We start from the raw sequence: 13,046 nt of genomic DNA on the forward strand, positions 1-13,046 counted from the left end.
ATTTATGATAATTTTAGCATGTTATGGGATTTTTATTTTTTTGCTAGAAAAAGTAATTTCAGGAGAAGGTACAACAATGTGGAAAGTTTCTCACTCGATTTAGCAGAAGCTGAGATTAATATCTATCTATCTATCTATCTATCTATCTATCTATATCTTGGTGTATTTTCTTCCCTTATCTTTATAAAAGGAAAGATAAAAATTGTCACTTCACTTCCAGAATGCATGCTGGGATTTCCCAGCATGCATTATGATTTTCCTTTTTCTATTTTTTGTGTTTAAAACGATACAGATCATTGTTATGTCCATCAGTTTGTTATGATGGATTTCTTTTTATACTTCTTACAAAATGATAATTAAAAAACACAATTTTACATAATCTCCTCTGGGAATAAAAAAAAGTATTCTGATCCTTTAATTCACCACATTTCACAAAAAACTATCTTGACAGTTAAGTGTGACATGAGAAGCTGTCTGAGTCTCTCCTTATGATAACAAATCAATTTTCCACTCAAGTTGCTATCTCTCTGAAGAATGTCTGTCCTAACTTAAAAGGACACATCAAGTCTGTGGCCCTGAAACTATCTTAAGATGTCAGTAATTTTTTTCCCTTAAAAATCAATACATGCTATATAGTTTTTATAGTGCAGACCATGTACAATTTGGAACAACTTTAAAGAGACACTTTGAGTATATAGAGCTTGTTTCTGGCGTTACATTTTAAAAAGGTCATATTCAGGGTTGGTTTCTTATAAATAATGCAAGAGGTATTGCATTGACCTTTCTATCTGAAGAGCCTCTCTGCAAGCCAGTATCAAGAGACATTTTCTGGTAAGTTTAAAAAATGTAAATTTTCGAGTCCTCAAATAAAATGCTCTGCATTTATGACGAACCTTTCAACCTTAGCTAGATTCTACAAAGTGCTTTTTAGTATGTTTTGCATTCACCCACTCAGACACTCTGATGCTGCCACACCATGTGCTCGCCCACTATTGAGAGTGAGTTTGATATGATATTGAGACATTTTTAAGAGGCCTTTTTGAGTTGCTTTTAAATAGTGAGGAAGACAGTCCTCACTCACTGGCCACTTTATTACATTAACCTGTTCAACTGCTCGTTAATGCAAATATCAGCCAATCACAGCAGCAACTCAAGTGTATTTAGACATGTAGACCTGATGACCTGCTGAAGTTCAAACCAAGCATCAGAATGGAGACAAAACTGACTGTAGTGACTTTGAATGTAGTATAGTTGTTGGTGACAGGCAGGCTGGTCTAAGTATTTCAGAAACTGCTGATCTACTGAATCTTCCTTCACAACCATTTCTATGGTTACAGAGAATGTTCAAAAAAGAGAGAAACCTTTAAACTAATAAGAGGGGAGCAGTAATGAATAAATAACACCCATTACAACCAATTTATGAAGAAAAGTATCTCTGTAAGTATGTAACACGAGGCGACACTAAAGCGGTCGCGCCAGAATGTCACGCTAAAAAGAAAGATTCTTTAAAATACAAGGGGGAGCAAGCGAGTCAGATACCACGGGCACAGAGAGGAAGCAGGTCTGATCAGAAACAGTTTATTACTAGGCCAGGGGGCACAAATAAAAACACCCTTAAAATGTACGTAATAAAATGTTGTCAATCTACTAAAACTAAATAAAACAATTCTAAAACCCGTAAAACTACCATTTTCTACATTCACTAAAACCCCCCTGCTATAATTATGCCACATGTTCTTTATGGGTCCATCAGCAGGCCAGGACTTCCTTCTTTAGAGCAGAGTCCACGCCAGCCTCGTCTTCGGCAGACAAGAAAGAGCCTCCCATCTTCTTGTCCTTCCGCTGGCCCATCACTTCCCAGCCCGGCTTGCGTTCTGCACCCGAATCCATCATGCGACCACCGCCACAGCTCCCCTTGCGCCGGTGTCCTGTAAAATAACAAATAGGGGCCAGAACAATGGTCCCAGAAGCGGCCCTGGCTCATGGCCATGGCGACCCGCTCCCAATCCAGCTGCACCCAGTAAACAACAGTAGAGACCCTACTCACAAATGCAGGCAGAGGTAAACCTCTGCCCTGCTGCCAATCACACGCGTTGTCTCTTACTGTTGCTGTTCCATGAGGTCAGGACTGGGCCGCCGCATCACGCTGGCCATCTCACATTAACCTTCCAGTCTGGGGCCTCTCTCTTTCAGTGCTCAGCTAGCCTGTTTTTAAAAGGTCTTTACCCAGCTGATAGGCCACCTCTGGACACACCCCTGCCTCAGCAGGTGGTCCCTATCAGCTAATTTGTCCCATGTGCAGCCAGTCCACAGTGGATAAAAACCATGTCACATAAAACACTAAAAACCATGCAAATAAAACGACACTCATAAATAAACACTAAAAATCAGAATAAAAACAATATACAAGATAAATACAAATTTCCACTGTGTGACAAGTACAAAATGTAAAACCTTGAACTATGCTAAAGCAGAACACTAAGAACAGTTAAACTGATTCACATTGCTTCACCAACACTGAACAAGGAAAGATTGAAAAAATATTGCCTAGTCTGATGAATCTCAATTTCTGCTGTGACATTTGGATGGTAGAGCCAGAAGACGAAACCTTAGTATTTTTTTTAATGTACTCATGTGTTTTATGTGAAAAAAATCTTCATTTTTAAGGTGACTATAGTATTTCCCTCTGATAGGAAATGTGGTCAATGACATAAAAAAAGCAATTAAGTAGAAGTACCTTAAAAGTTTTCCAGTGAGTAAAGTAGTCAAATGCATATAGCCTCCATTTACCTGAGTATTCTAGCTATGTTTCACTACTACGTAAGTCGATTGTGATAAATGTAGCTTCTTTTAAGTTTAATTTTGTTTTGTTTAGGACATTGACAATGATGGGTACGATTTTAAATTAAAAATTAAAGGCGAGAAAAACGTTTCTTTGACTCTTATAAATATATTTTAGCTGACTTGTTGAAATTCACTCTTATCAAATCAGTGTCTCTAGTTTTAAGATTAGACTCTAAACTTTCCTTCCTTTATCCTTTAGTCATGCTGCTTTAGGGACTTCCTGTGGTACTCTGAACACCTCTTCTCCACTCACCTATTTTTCTCTCGAGGTGTTAATATGCTACTGCTGAGTGTCATTAAAATTCTCTCTCTCATAGTGTGTTTTGTCCAGTCTCTTTAAGATCGCTTCTTCCCTTTCTCCTTTCTCTTTCCCTTCACCACCAACCAGTTGAAGGGGATGGTTCTGCCTGTGGTTTCTCCCAGTTACAAAGGGGGTTTCCCTTCCCACCGTCACAAAGTGCTTGCTCACGGGGGTTGTTGGGGTTTTCTCCCAAACTGTAGGTTTTTACCTCACAGTAAAGCGCCTTGAGTCGACTTTTGCTGTGAATAAACCTGAATTGAACTGAACTACACCGATCCTCTGTCTTATTTGACTTTACGCCTCACCCAGTCGCTTAGAGACTAGTGTCACCTTCTTAAGTGTCATCACCTTATGTGGCCCCGTAACTCCGCAGCTGTGAGCCGTTTTCGCCACTAGAGGACAACCAAAGCGCGGCGGCTGTGCGAGAGCCTCTCAGTGACGTAGATGTCATGAGACGGAAGTGAAAAAATTGTAGTCGTTAGCACTCCTGATGGTGACATGACAAATCAAACTGCATTCTAAAACACACAATCAGCGTCAGTGAAAAACCAGGTATGTATTTAATGGGATAAGTTGTGCTGCGTTCAGTGTACAGCGTTAATGAAGATGTGTTGTATACCGCCGGTTGTGCTTAATCTGTGCTCGTTTCATTGAACTGAATGAGCCCAGCCCACAACGGAGCTAATTAGCATGCTAAGTTTACATTCAGTGATACTTGTATTCAGTGTTTTGGCATTACTGAGCACTGTATACCTGAATACTGAGAGCTCTTTACGGTAACTTGTTAAAACTTCTGTGTCAGTCTGTCAGCACTTTGCTTCTGTATGTCATGTGAACATTACTCTGGCCTAAACATGACTGTCACCCCTCATAAACAGATTCTTAAAGAAGCCTCCTTCACTAACAGCAACGATGGTAAGAGATGAACCATGTACTATACTTGTTCAAATCTAGGCATTTCCAGTGCATGTGGAATTACAGTAGGTCAATTATTTACACATTTAGCCAGCAGAATAAACTGTACTCTGCTGGTATAGCCTTCTCTTTTTGCTTTTGACAGCATGGCAGAGTGAAGATTAAAACTACAGCCCAGCAGGAGGAGGAGAAAAGAAAGGAGAGGGAGAAGAAGCTCAAGATATACGTAGCAGCACGTGATGCCTGTTTTTCTAAGGTGGAATATTATATTGTGCCTTATGTTTTAATAGCAACACTGCAGCATGTCTTTGGGTTAGTGTAGGGGTGTCAAACATAAGACCTGGGGGCCAGAATCAGTCCAGCAAAGACTCCAATGTACTCCACTTGATTACACCAACATTAGGTAATAACTAAACAATTAAATGACAGAAAGGTTTTTCACCTTTTTTTTTTCTTTTACAGTGGGTCTTTTAAAAAGGAGAATTTTCTGTAAAGAACAGCATTTTTTTTTAAATCATGTACATGATTTATATCTTATGAACTAAATGTGAAGTTACTTCTATACATTGACAGAAATGTGAGTTCCATACCTTCCATAGGTGGTTGGTCAGAACAAGGAAAAAACCAATTCAATTTTGTCCACATTTGGATATCAGCCCCCTTTTATCCCCTTCTAAATTTTCATCTGTCTTCTAATGTAGTCATCATTTAACAGTAAATAGTTAACTAATGGACAGTATTTAAACTTAATGTGATATTCATATGTAAAATGTTTTTGTGGCTCAGGTGTGTGTCTTTAACAGATAAAAATGTGTTGTGTTTTTCTCCGCCTGCTTTTCACTCCATGTATTTTCCTCACCCTCCTCACTTTCTCCTGTTTGACAGAGAAATGAGGGTATCTGGGATGATGAGGCTCTTCAGCTCACCCAGCAGCTCCTATCATCCAATCCTGACTTTGCAACCCTGTGGAACTACAGAAGAGAAATCCTAATGCACCTGGAGACCGTGAAGTTAGTACTCACAGATTCATAGTTGAACCCCTTTTTACTGAATGGTAAGTCATTTGCGGTGTCACAGGAGAATGATGATTTTGTTTCCCAATATCCTCTGCAGAGACAAAGATGAAGTGCAGAAGATTTACGAGGCTGAGCTGTCGTTTACTGAGTCTTGCCTGAAAGTGAACCCAAAATCTTATGGCAGCTGGCACCACCGAGGTTGGGTCTCCGCCCGTTTGCCTCGACCGGACTGGGCCAGGGAGCTGACTTTGTGTGATCGCTGCTTGAGCCTGGATGACCGCAACTGTGAGTGGGAGAAAAAAATAAAAAGGAGCTGAATGTTACAGATGTGTAATAATGCATTTTTTAAAAGTAATCGATCTAAACCTTGTCCTTCACTACATTATTTTTACTCATGTTCTGGCATGTTCTGTGTTTCTGTCTTGCCCAGTCCATTGCTGGGATTACCGCCGAATGGTTGTAAAGATGTCTGGCGTGCCTGTAGATCAGGAGTTGGCATTTACTGATCGTCTTATTGGCTCCAACTTTTCCAACTACTCCAGCTGGCACTACCGTAGCACCCTTCTGCCTCTGCTTCACCCAGAGTCTCCAGAGCCCCCTTCACCATGCCGTGAGCCTCCCCAGTCCTCCCCCCCACCTTCTCCTCAAACCCATTCCCATCGGGTCTGTGAAGAGCAACTACTAAAAGGTAAACTGCAGTTCCCAATAGCAACTGATAGGGGGCAGTGTAAGTCTTTATTATCCTTAAGTAAAAGGTGGTATTTTGCAAATGAAGTCAGATTGTATATTCTATTACAGTGAAATTGTATTAACTACTTTCAGAATATGAGCTTGTACAGAACGCTTTCTTCACTGACCCTAATGACCAGAGCGCGTGGTTTTACTATCGCTGGCTGTTAGGCAGAGGTATGTCTATTGGTTGTAGTGTCTGTAAGTATGAACGAGAATACATTTCAGCTTTGCTGTGCTTTGTAAAACACAAGTTCTTTGTCTTTTTAACAGCGGAGCGTGAAGAGATGATAAGCTGTGTGTATGTGAATCGGGATGAGGAGAGAGTGGCTGTGGCCTTCTCCAGGCCTGTGAATGTCAGTATCTCCACTTTTTCTTCACTTAGAAAATGCTGTAATGGAATTCAGGATGAGCTGTTCTTTATTTTATTTTTTTAATAAGGTGACCTAAATAAATACCATGGCATTTTAGGGTTCATTGTCCTAAAGAAATTAAATGTGACAATATTCTAAAGTAGACTTGCAGATACATTTTTTTCACATAAGTACTTTAATTTGTCCTTTTAGAAAATTATATACTCTTTTTAAAAATATTTTTTTAGTTAGATGTTGTAGATTTGTGATATGTAAGGGTATGAATATGCACTCACCATCTACTTCTTTAGCTACACCTTGTTAGTACTTTTTCCTCCAGAATTCTCTTAAGCCTTTATGACACATTCAAACAGGTGCTGGAAGCACTTTCTCAAAGATTTAGGTCTAAAGAGGTCTATAGAGTTACTGCAGATTTTCTGGCCACTCGTCAGTGATATGAATCTCCCGTTCCCTCACATCTCAAAAGTTGTTTTGGTCTGAGATGTGACTGTGGAGGCCATTTCAGTACAGCGAGCCTCCTGTCATCTTCAGGAAAACAGATGATTTCAACTTTATGATACAGTGCAAGCAACCGTCACGAGATGGGTACACTGTGGGCATGATGTGATGAACTCAGGTGTTTAACAATGTTCCTTTCCACTAAGGGATCCAAGGTGTGCCAAGAAAATGTCCCCCAAACCATTACATCACCATTACCAACCTGCACTGTTGGTACAAGGCAGAATGGATTCGTGATTTCATGTTTATGCCAAATTTGAACCTATCATCTGAATATTGTAGCATATATCGAGACTCATTAGACCAGGCATGTTTTTTATTTGCCACTTGTCTAACTTTGGTGAGTCTTTGCAAATTAACGTTGCCTTTGTATCAACTTGAAGCTGTCTGGATTTTCTATTTTTGAGACCATTCACTACGAACTCTAGAGATCCCAGTGGACCATTTCTTTTTGAAAGACTTACACCAGGCCGTCTTGCACCAACAACGCTGGTACTCAAATAGGTGTCACTTAAAAACACGTTTCAATTTTAACTTCAGCCGGTGGTCTTGACCATGTCTACATGCACTGAATTGCTGCCTTGTGATTGGCTGATTAGATGTTAGCTAAAAAAGCAACTGAGCAGGTGTACCTGATGAAGTGACTGGAGAGTGTAGATTTAGGTATTCATGATGTGCATATAATCATGTGCAAAGTGGAGTTTGTGTGTGAGCAAGAAAAGAGTTTTCCTCTGCTGTCATGAAGACTGACAGTTTTGGAAAAGTGAAGGCTGGTAAGATGTGTCTGACCAGTTTTTTGTTGTTTTTTTTAAACAAAGTTGCCTTCATATGGTACCCTGTCTAGACTTGGTGAACGTTCTCCCTGCTTTTGTCCTGTCAGGCGCAGTCAGTCGGCTTGTTCCTCGTCCTTGACGGTCAGCCCCAGAGAGTGGAGTGGAGGAGTGTCCATCCGCGCTTTAAACAGAGCCCTGTCTGGGTATCCTTTTCCATTGTGACTTAAAACTGGCAGGTTACCCCTGCAGAGAATACGAATACTTTTCCTGGTGTGCTGCTGATTGAACAGCATACTGGTTTAGCATTCTGCTCTTATCATTCTGCACGTACCTCATGCTGCTAAGACTCTGTGGTATGTGCATCAAGAGAAAAGGTTCCATCATGAAACTTTGATCAGTGCACTGCAGTGGAATGTTATGTTGGCTTTAGCACACTAGTGAAGGGAGTTCCTTGTCAGAGTGCTTGTCAAAGTTTAGTAATACGTGACATCATGTTTAGACTGACTATTAAAGTTGATAGCTGAAGTTACTACTTTTGGAAAGAGTATCTCTAAGATTAGTTTTGTTTCTGACCTCAGAGGCCAAGCTAACAAGATGGAAAAATGGTTAAAACTCCAACTGTATTAGTAGTATGTAGAACAACTTCATTGCTTTATGGTTCAGTGGCACTAGAGTAAAACTAGGATGGCAACCTCCTGGCGACTGGGAAAAATTGGTGGTTGCCTGGGATTTATTCAATACCAACTGGTTGCCTCGAGGTTAAATGTCGAGCACCTTTAACCTTGCACAGGTTTGCTTGATGTGAGGCAACCTTATTTATAGTTTTAGTACCACAACAAGTCACATTGTAATTACCAATGTGAACCAATTCAATCACAAACTGTTAGCAGACTCATTCCATCTTATTACCACTTTATCACTTATATATATTTTTTTGAAGATGGCAGCTGACAACAAGCGGTCACAGACCAAGTCTCTGTCTTGTCTCAGTCTCAAACTACTGGTTTTCCTTGTGTGACTGTAGAGTTACCATTAGATTTGGGTAAAGAGTAGGGAAAAAGCAAATACCAGTACCATACAAATTGATACATTGTCCCGGTAAGCAGTTAAAAGCAATGGGAGTGGCATATAAGGAGAAAAACTTTGGAGTAATAATCAGGATTTTCTTCTAAGTGTGCAGTATGTAACACATTGGTCGTAAGCAATGTGTAAGTGGGCACACTTAACACTGTCTTCATAGGGTGATGGCATTTGCACAGTAGTCATGGAAATGACCCTCATTGATATGCAAGCTCAGTAATTAGTAAAATGTCCTTGTTACCTGTCATTCACATCCATATTCATTCACAGTTCCACGTGAATATTTTATTTTTTAAACCAGATGTAGTCATTCGCTCAGAAACAGGAGTCTTTTTTACCTTAGGCTGCTTCTCTCTTTGGTATATTCTAAAATGTTTTGTCTGAAACAAAATGCTCAGTGCTCTTTGTAAATCTAAATGAACTTATTAAAGCCGCAATAAAGCCTGGAGATTTAATATTTTAGTCATAATGCCCAGCTCTACCAGGCTGCCGTATTGGCCCTGGAAATCAGCCATGGACTTAGTATGCACACTCACACTGTGTGCCTGGGCAGGTTTGCTTTAAAGTGACTAATTTATGTTCAAATCAAATACTTCCGTTTCACTTTTGGAATACATAATTCATGTTTGGAGGTTTTCTCTCCTTAGCAAAGGCTTAGATATGCAATCTGCCTCCTGGAACGATTAGCGACATCACCAATGAACGCAACCTGACTGTGCACTGGACTGAAAAACACACTCATAGGGACTGTGCTCTCTACACAGGTGACACATATACATATCTATCATGTTGTGTTCTTTCAAAGGCAGGATAATGACTTTCATGACACTGTGAACATTTAACTTTCATAGGTCGAACTGAGAGTTGGTGTAGGGACTCTGCCACAGATCAGGAACTTTTCAGGTACTTTTGTTTTTGGAACAACTGAAACATTTGTAGTTTGCCTTCTTTAGGGATTAGGAACCAGATATGGTCTTTCTTTGCAGGAGCGAACTCTCAGTAGAAAAGACTTCTGTGCTACAGTCGGAGCTACAGTCGGTCAAGCAGCTACAAGAATTGGAGCCACTCAATAAATGTAAGTGCTTTTTCTTGTATGTTACAGGGTTTACAGGAAATCACCAGCTTCGCACAGAAACAGATCTGTGGCTCTTTTTTTTTTACAATGTGTGCATGTGTATGAATTTTGTAAAACTCAGCAAAGCCTCGATTCAGACAGGCCACAAAGTTGAGCTCAGCCCACAATCAGCTGATAACAGGTGATCTAAAATAGGAGCCCATATCAGCTGAGTCCAGCTGAGAAATATCACATAAAGTGTGCTATTTTAGGTGTTTTAGCCTGCCTACCCTTGCTGCTTGTTCTTCAAGCTGCTTTGCGACCTGCATTCACCCCTGTTTTTCACGCTGTGCCCTACTTATGCAGCCTTTATGTCCTTGTGCTTGCAGAAGCGATCCCCTGCCTCAGGCTTTTCATGTATGCGTGCAGAATGACAGATCAGAGCAGAACAATAATGCTAAATGTGAATCTGATTCCTGCATAATTAAGAATATGGTTTTGTTGTTGTTTTTAAGTACTAATCTCTTGAGTAATTGTTCTCTAAAAGAAGTGGAGCCCACTGGTGGGGCATAGAGACTCTACTTGGGCTGACCCTGGGGAAAATTATGGAGTGAAACTAACTAGAATAAATATGATTTGCAGGAAAAACACACAAGCAAATGTTTGCTGATGCTATCTGGTTGACCTTTACGTCACTAAAGTCAATTTCTATCCATTTGTGTTGTCATTGATTGATAAAAAATTGTGGGGTGTGAGTATTTTTTCAGCTTCTGAAATGGAGAATGCCACAAAATCTTTAAGAATCTCTGGCCTGTAAACATAATTGCATAATACATTAGCATTATAACTGTGTGCAATGTGGTTGCGAAACTTTGCAGGTGTGTAGTTGACATTTTCATGAAAGGCAGCTTTGATGATGGGAGTTAAGGAACGTATTGGTCAGATGGTGTGCTTGTTCCCATTACAAGATTAGGTTGAGTATTGAAGTTTGATGTTGCTGGTGATAAAGGTCTTATACAACCACTGACTGCTAGCTTTGCCTCGGCAGGGTGCTTACTGACCATTATTCTCCTGATGAGGGCACTAGACCCTCTGGGATACGAACAGGAGATGCTTGCTCATTTTAGAACACTCAAAGTGAGTATAATCCACATACAGTACAGTATATGGGACTGGCAATAAATGCATTTGTCTACAATGCAGTCAGCAATCACTAATTAAATGGCTTTATTCACTAGGAAGTGGATTCCATGCGCTCTGCATATTACAGTGACCTGTGCAGCAAGTTTATGATTGAAAACACCATCCTGAAAATGGAGTATGCTGAAGTGCGCGTCTTCAGCATTTCTGACAAGGTTGGGTCAGAATAACAAGACATCAGATTTCCCTGAAACCTTTTTTGCTGATTAGGGAGGTGCTTAAATTTGATTTCTTTTTTTCTTTGTAACAGAACCTGACCACTTTATGCCACCTGGACCAGCTGTTGTTGGTTACCCATATCAATCTGTCCTCTAATCACCTGCAGCGGCTGCCTCCTCAGTTTGCCATGTTGCAGTGTCTCGAGGTGATGAAGCTGCAATTGAAATCCAATTTGCTCTCCTGCATGGACAGTGATTCTTTTCCTCTTTTGTGTCTGCACCAATAGATTAGAAAAGGAAAGTCAGATATTGCTGAAATTTTTCTCCTGCAATTCAATGACTTCTTCATATTTGCAGGTCTTGGAGGCTGATAACAACGCCATAGAAAACCTGGAGGGAGTTTATCACCTTCCCAAACTGGAGGAAGTCCTCTTGAAAAACAACAGTATCCTTAAGTTAGTAGTGTGTTCTGGATCTCCATTCATCCTTCAGAATTAGTGTCATAGGGATCAGTTTAAGTCTGTTTGTCTTTTCACAGGAAACTAGTGACTCAAGAAATGTGTTAATCAGTTCTGAGTGGCTCAGTGCTTCAAAACAATTCTGTAAAGAGTGCGAACAGCTGATGTAAAAGACACGCTACACACTAAGATTGTGTTTACAGCATTTAGAAAATTGCAATTTTAACACGACTCTTCAGCTCAATACATGAATAATTTATTTTACCTACGTCTGAATCGATCTGGTAAATAAAAACAGCACCGCAATTTCACCGAACAAACAGCATCATTAAGAAGCGAAGAAACATTTAACAACACATCATCACCACAGACTCCCTCCTCTTCACGCTTCACTTCCCCTGCTACATTTGGGAGGAATTAATGTGATTTGCAGGTTATGATGAGGATAGTTACTTTTTTCTTTTTTTCCTCTGGCAATCACAGTTGCTATTTTTAGAAAAATGAATTTATATCTCAGTGTCATATTTGTCATTTAGATCTTACTTTTTACACCTGTGCTTGGAATATGTGCATCAGAGCTCATGTTATTCATTGTTACTGATGTTACCACAGCACACTGCAAGGGATTTTCATTAACTCAAACATGCAGAAATCTCTACATTGGCAGATCTTCAGACGTTGGCATCCTGCCCCAAGCTGAAACGCCTTGACCTCCGTGGAAACCCCGTCACTCAAACGGCCAATGTCGAGTCGGAGTTAGCCGAACTGCTGCCCTCAGTCACAGACCTCCTGCTCTGATCCAACGCAGGGCAGGAATCACTGCCATCTTTGTTCTGTCGTTCAATTGTCTTTCATGTTCTGAGCTGTTTTTGGTGGTGAGTGGGTGTCATCTTGTGACTGTGTCTGTTCCACCTGTTTTGGAAAAATGTCAGTCACAGTGAACCCTGTTGGTCTGAAAGCCTCATACTTCGGAGCAAATGTCAGAACCCTCTCTAGCATCTTCAGCAAAAAGTCAACATTTCTGTGTGTGTGTGTATGAGTGAGTGCGTAATAACCAATGTTGCATTTCTTTGTTTGTGTGTGTACAAATGTCTTTAATGCAACAGACCAGTGCATGCAGAAACATTAATAATGAAGTAAACTAAATATGGATTGGCAGCGATGATGGCTTATTGCTTCCAAAAGCTTAATGGCTGACTTTAAAGAAAACGTTATACTGGGTGATCAGAGTATTGCATCACTCTCTACAGATTTTTTTTTAAGGTCGGTTAATGCATTTGATTTATGACATTATACTGTTGCACAGTAAGTCACAGATCCAGTAATAAACAGCACACATTGTGTCACTGCCTTCCAGTAAGCCTCTTGTGACTTTTTTCCACTGAAAGAAAAATGCATGCCTTAAAGTAAAGGTTCATAATGGTTAACTCACATTTTGATCTTAAATGTCTCATTTCTGTAATAGTGGTGAGGATGTGGTGGAGCTCAACTACAATGTAAAGTACCAGCCAGACTTTCTTGGTCTTGAACAGTAGTTCGATAATGCAGTTTGGCAGGTATACAACAACATTTTTGCTCCACCAAGGTGATTTCAAAAACATTATTAACTGAAAGCTTGTGTCATATATATCAGGATGGTGTGTAGG

At 40.2% G+C, this 13,046-nt stretch overlaps 1 protein-coding gene across 1 annotated transcript; it reads left to right on the forward strand.

Annotated features, from left to right (window-relative positions):
* Positions 1-3,571: 3,571 nt before the first annotated feature.
* rabggta (Rab geranylgeranyltransferase subunit alpha) lies at positions 3,572-12,756 on the forward strand. Its single transcript, XM_084922129.1, has 17 exons — positions 3,572-3,697; positions 4,024-4,060; positions 4,206-4,316; positions 4,946-5,070; positions 5,174-5,361; positions 5,507-5,764; positions 5,899-5,982; positions 6,079-6,161; positions 7,558-7,653; positions 9,189-9,294; positions 9,382-9,433; positions 9,517-9,605; positions 10,633-10,721; positions 10,823-10,939; positions 11,035-11,148; positions 11,300-11,387; positions 12,050-12,756. Exons 2-17 carry the CDS (start codon positions 4,058-4,060, stop codon positions 12,196-12,198), a joined length of 1,752 nt encoding a protein of 583 aa, XP_084778255.1. The 5' UTR covers positions 3,572-3,697; positions 4,024-4,057; the 3' UTR covers positions 12,199-12,756.
* Positions 12,757-13,046: the final 290 nt, after the last annotated feature.

The sequence above is a fragment of the Perissodus microlepis genome, chromosome 23 (assembly GCF_051167445.1).
Source record: "Perissodus microlepis isolate ML-2025 ecotype Zambia chromosome 23, ASM5116744v1, whole genome shotgun sequence".
Taxonomy (NCBI): Eukaryota; Metazoa; Chordata; class Actinopteri; order Cichliformes; family Cichlidae; genus Perissodus; species Perissodus microlepis.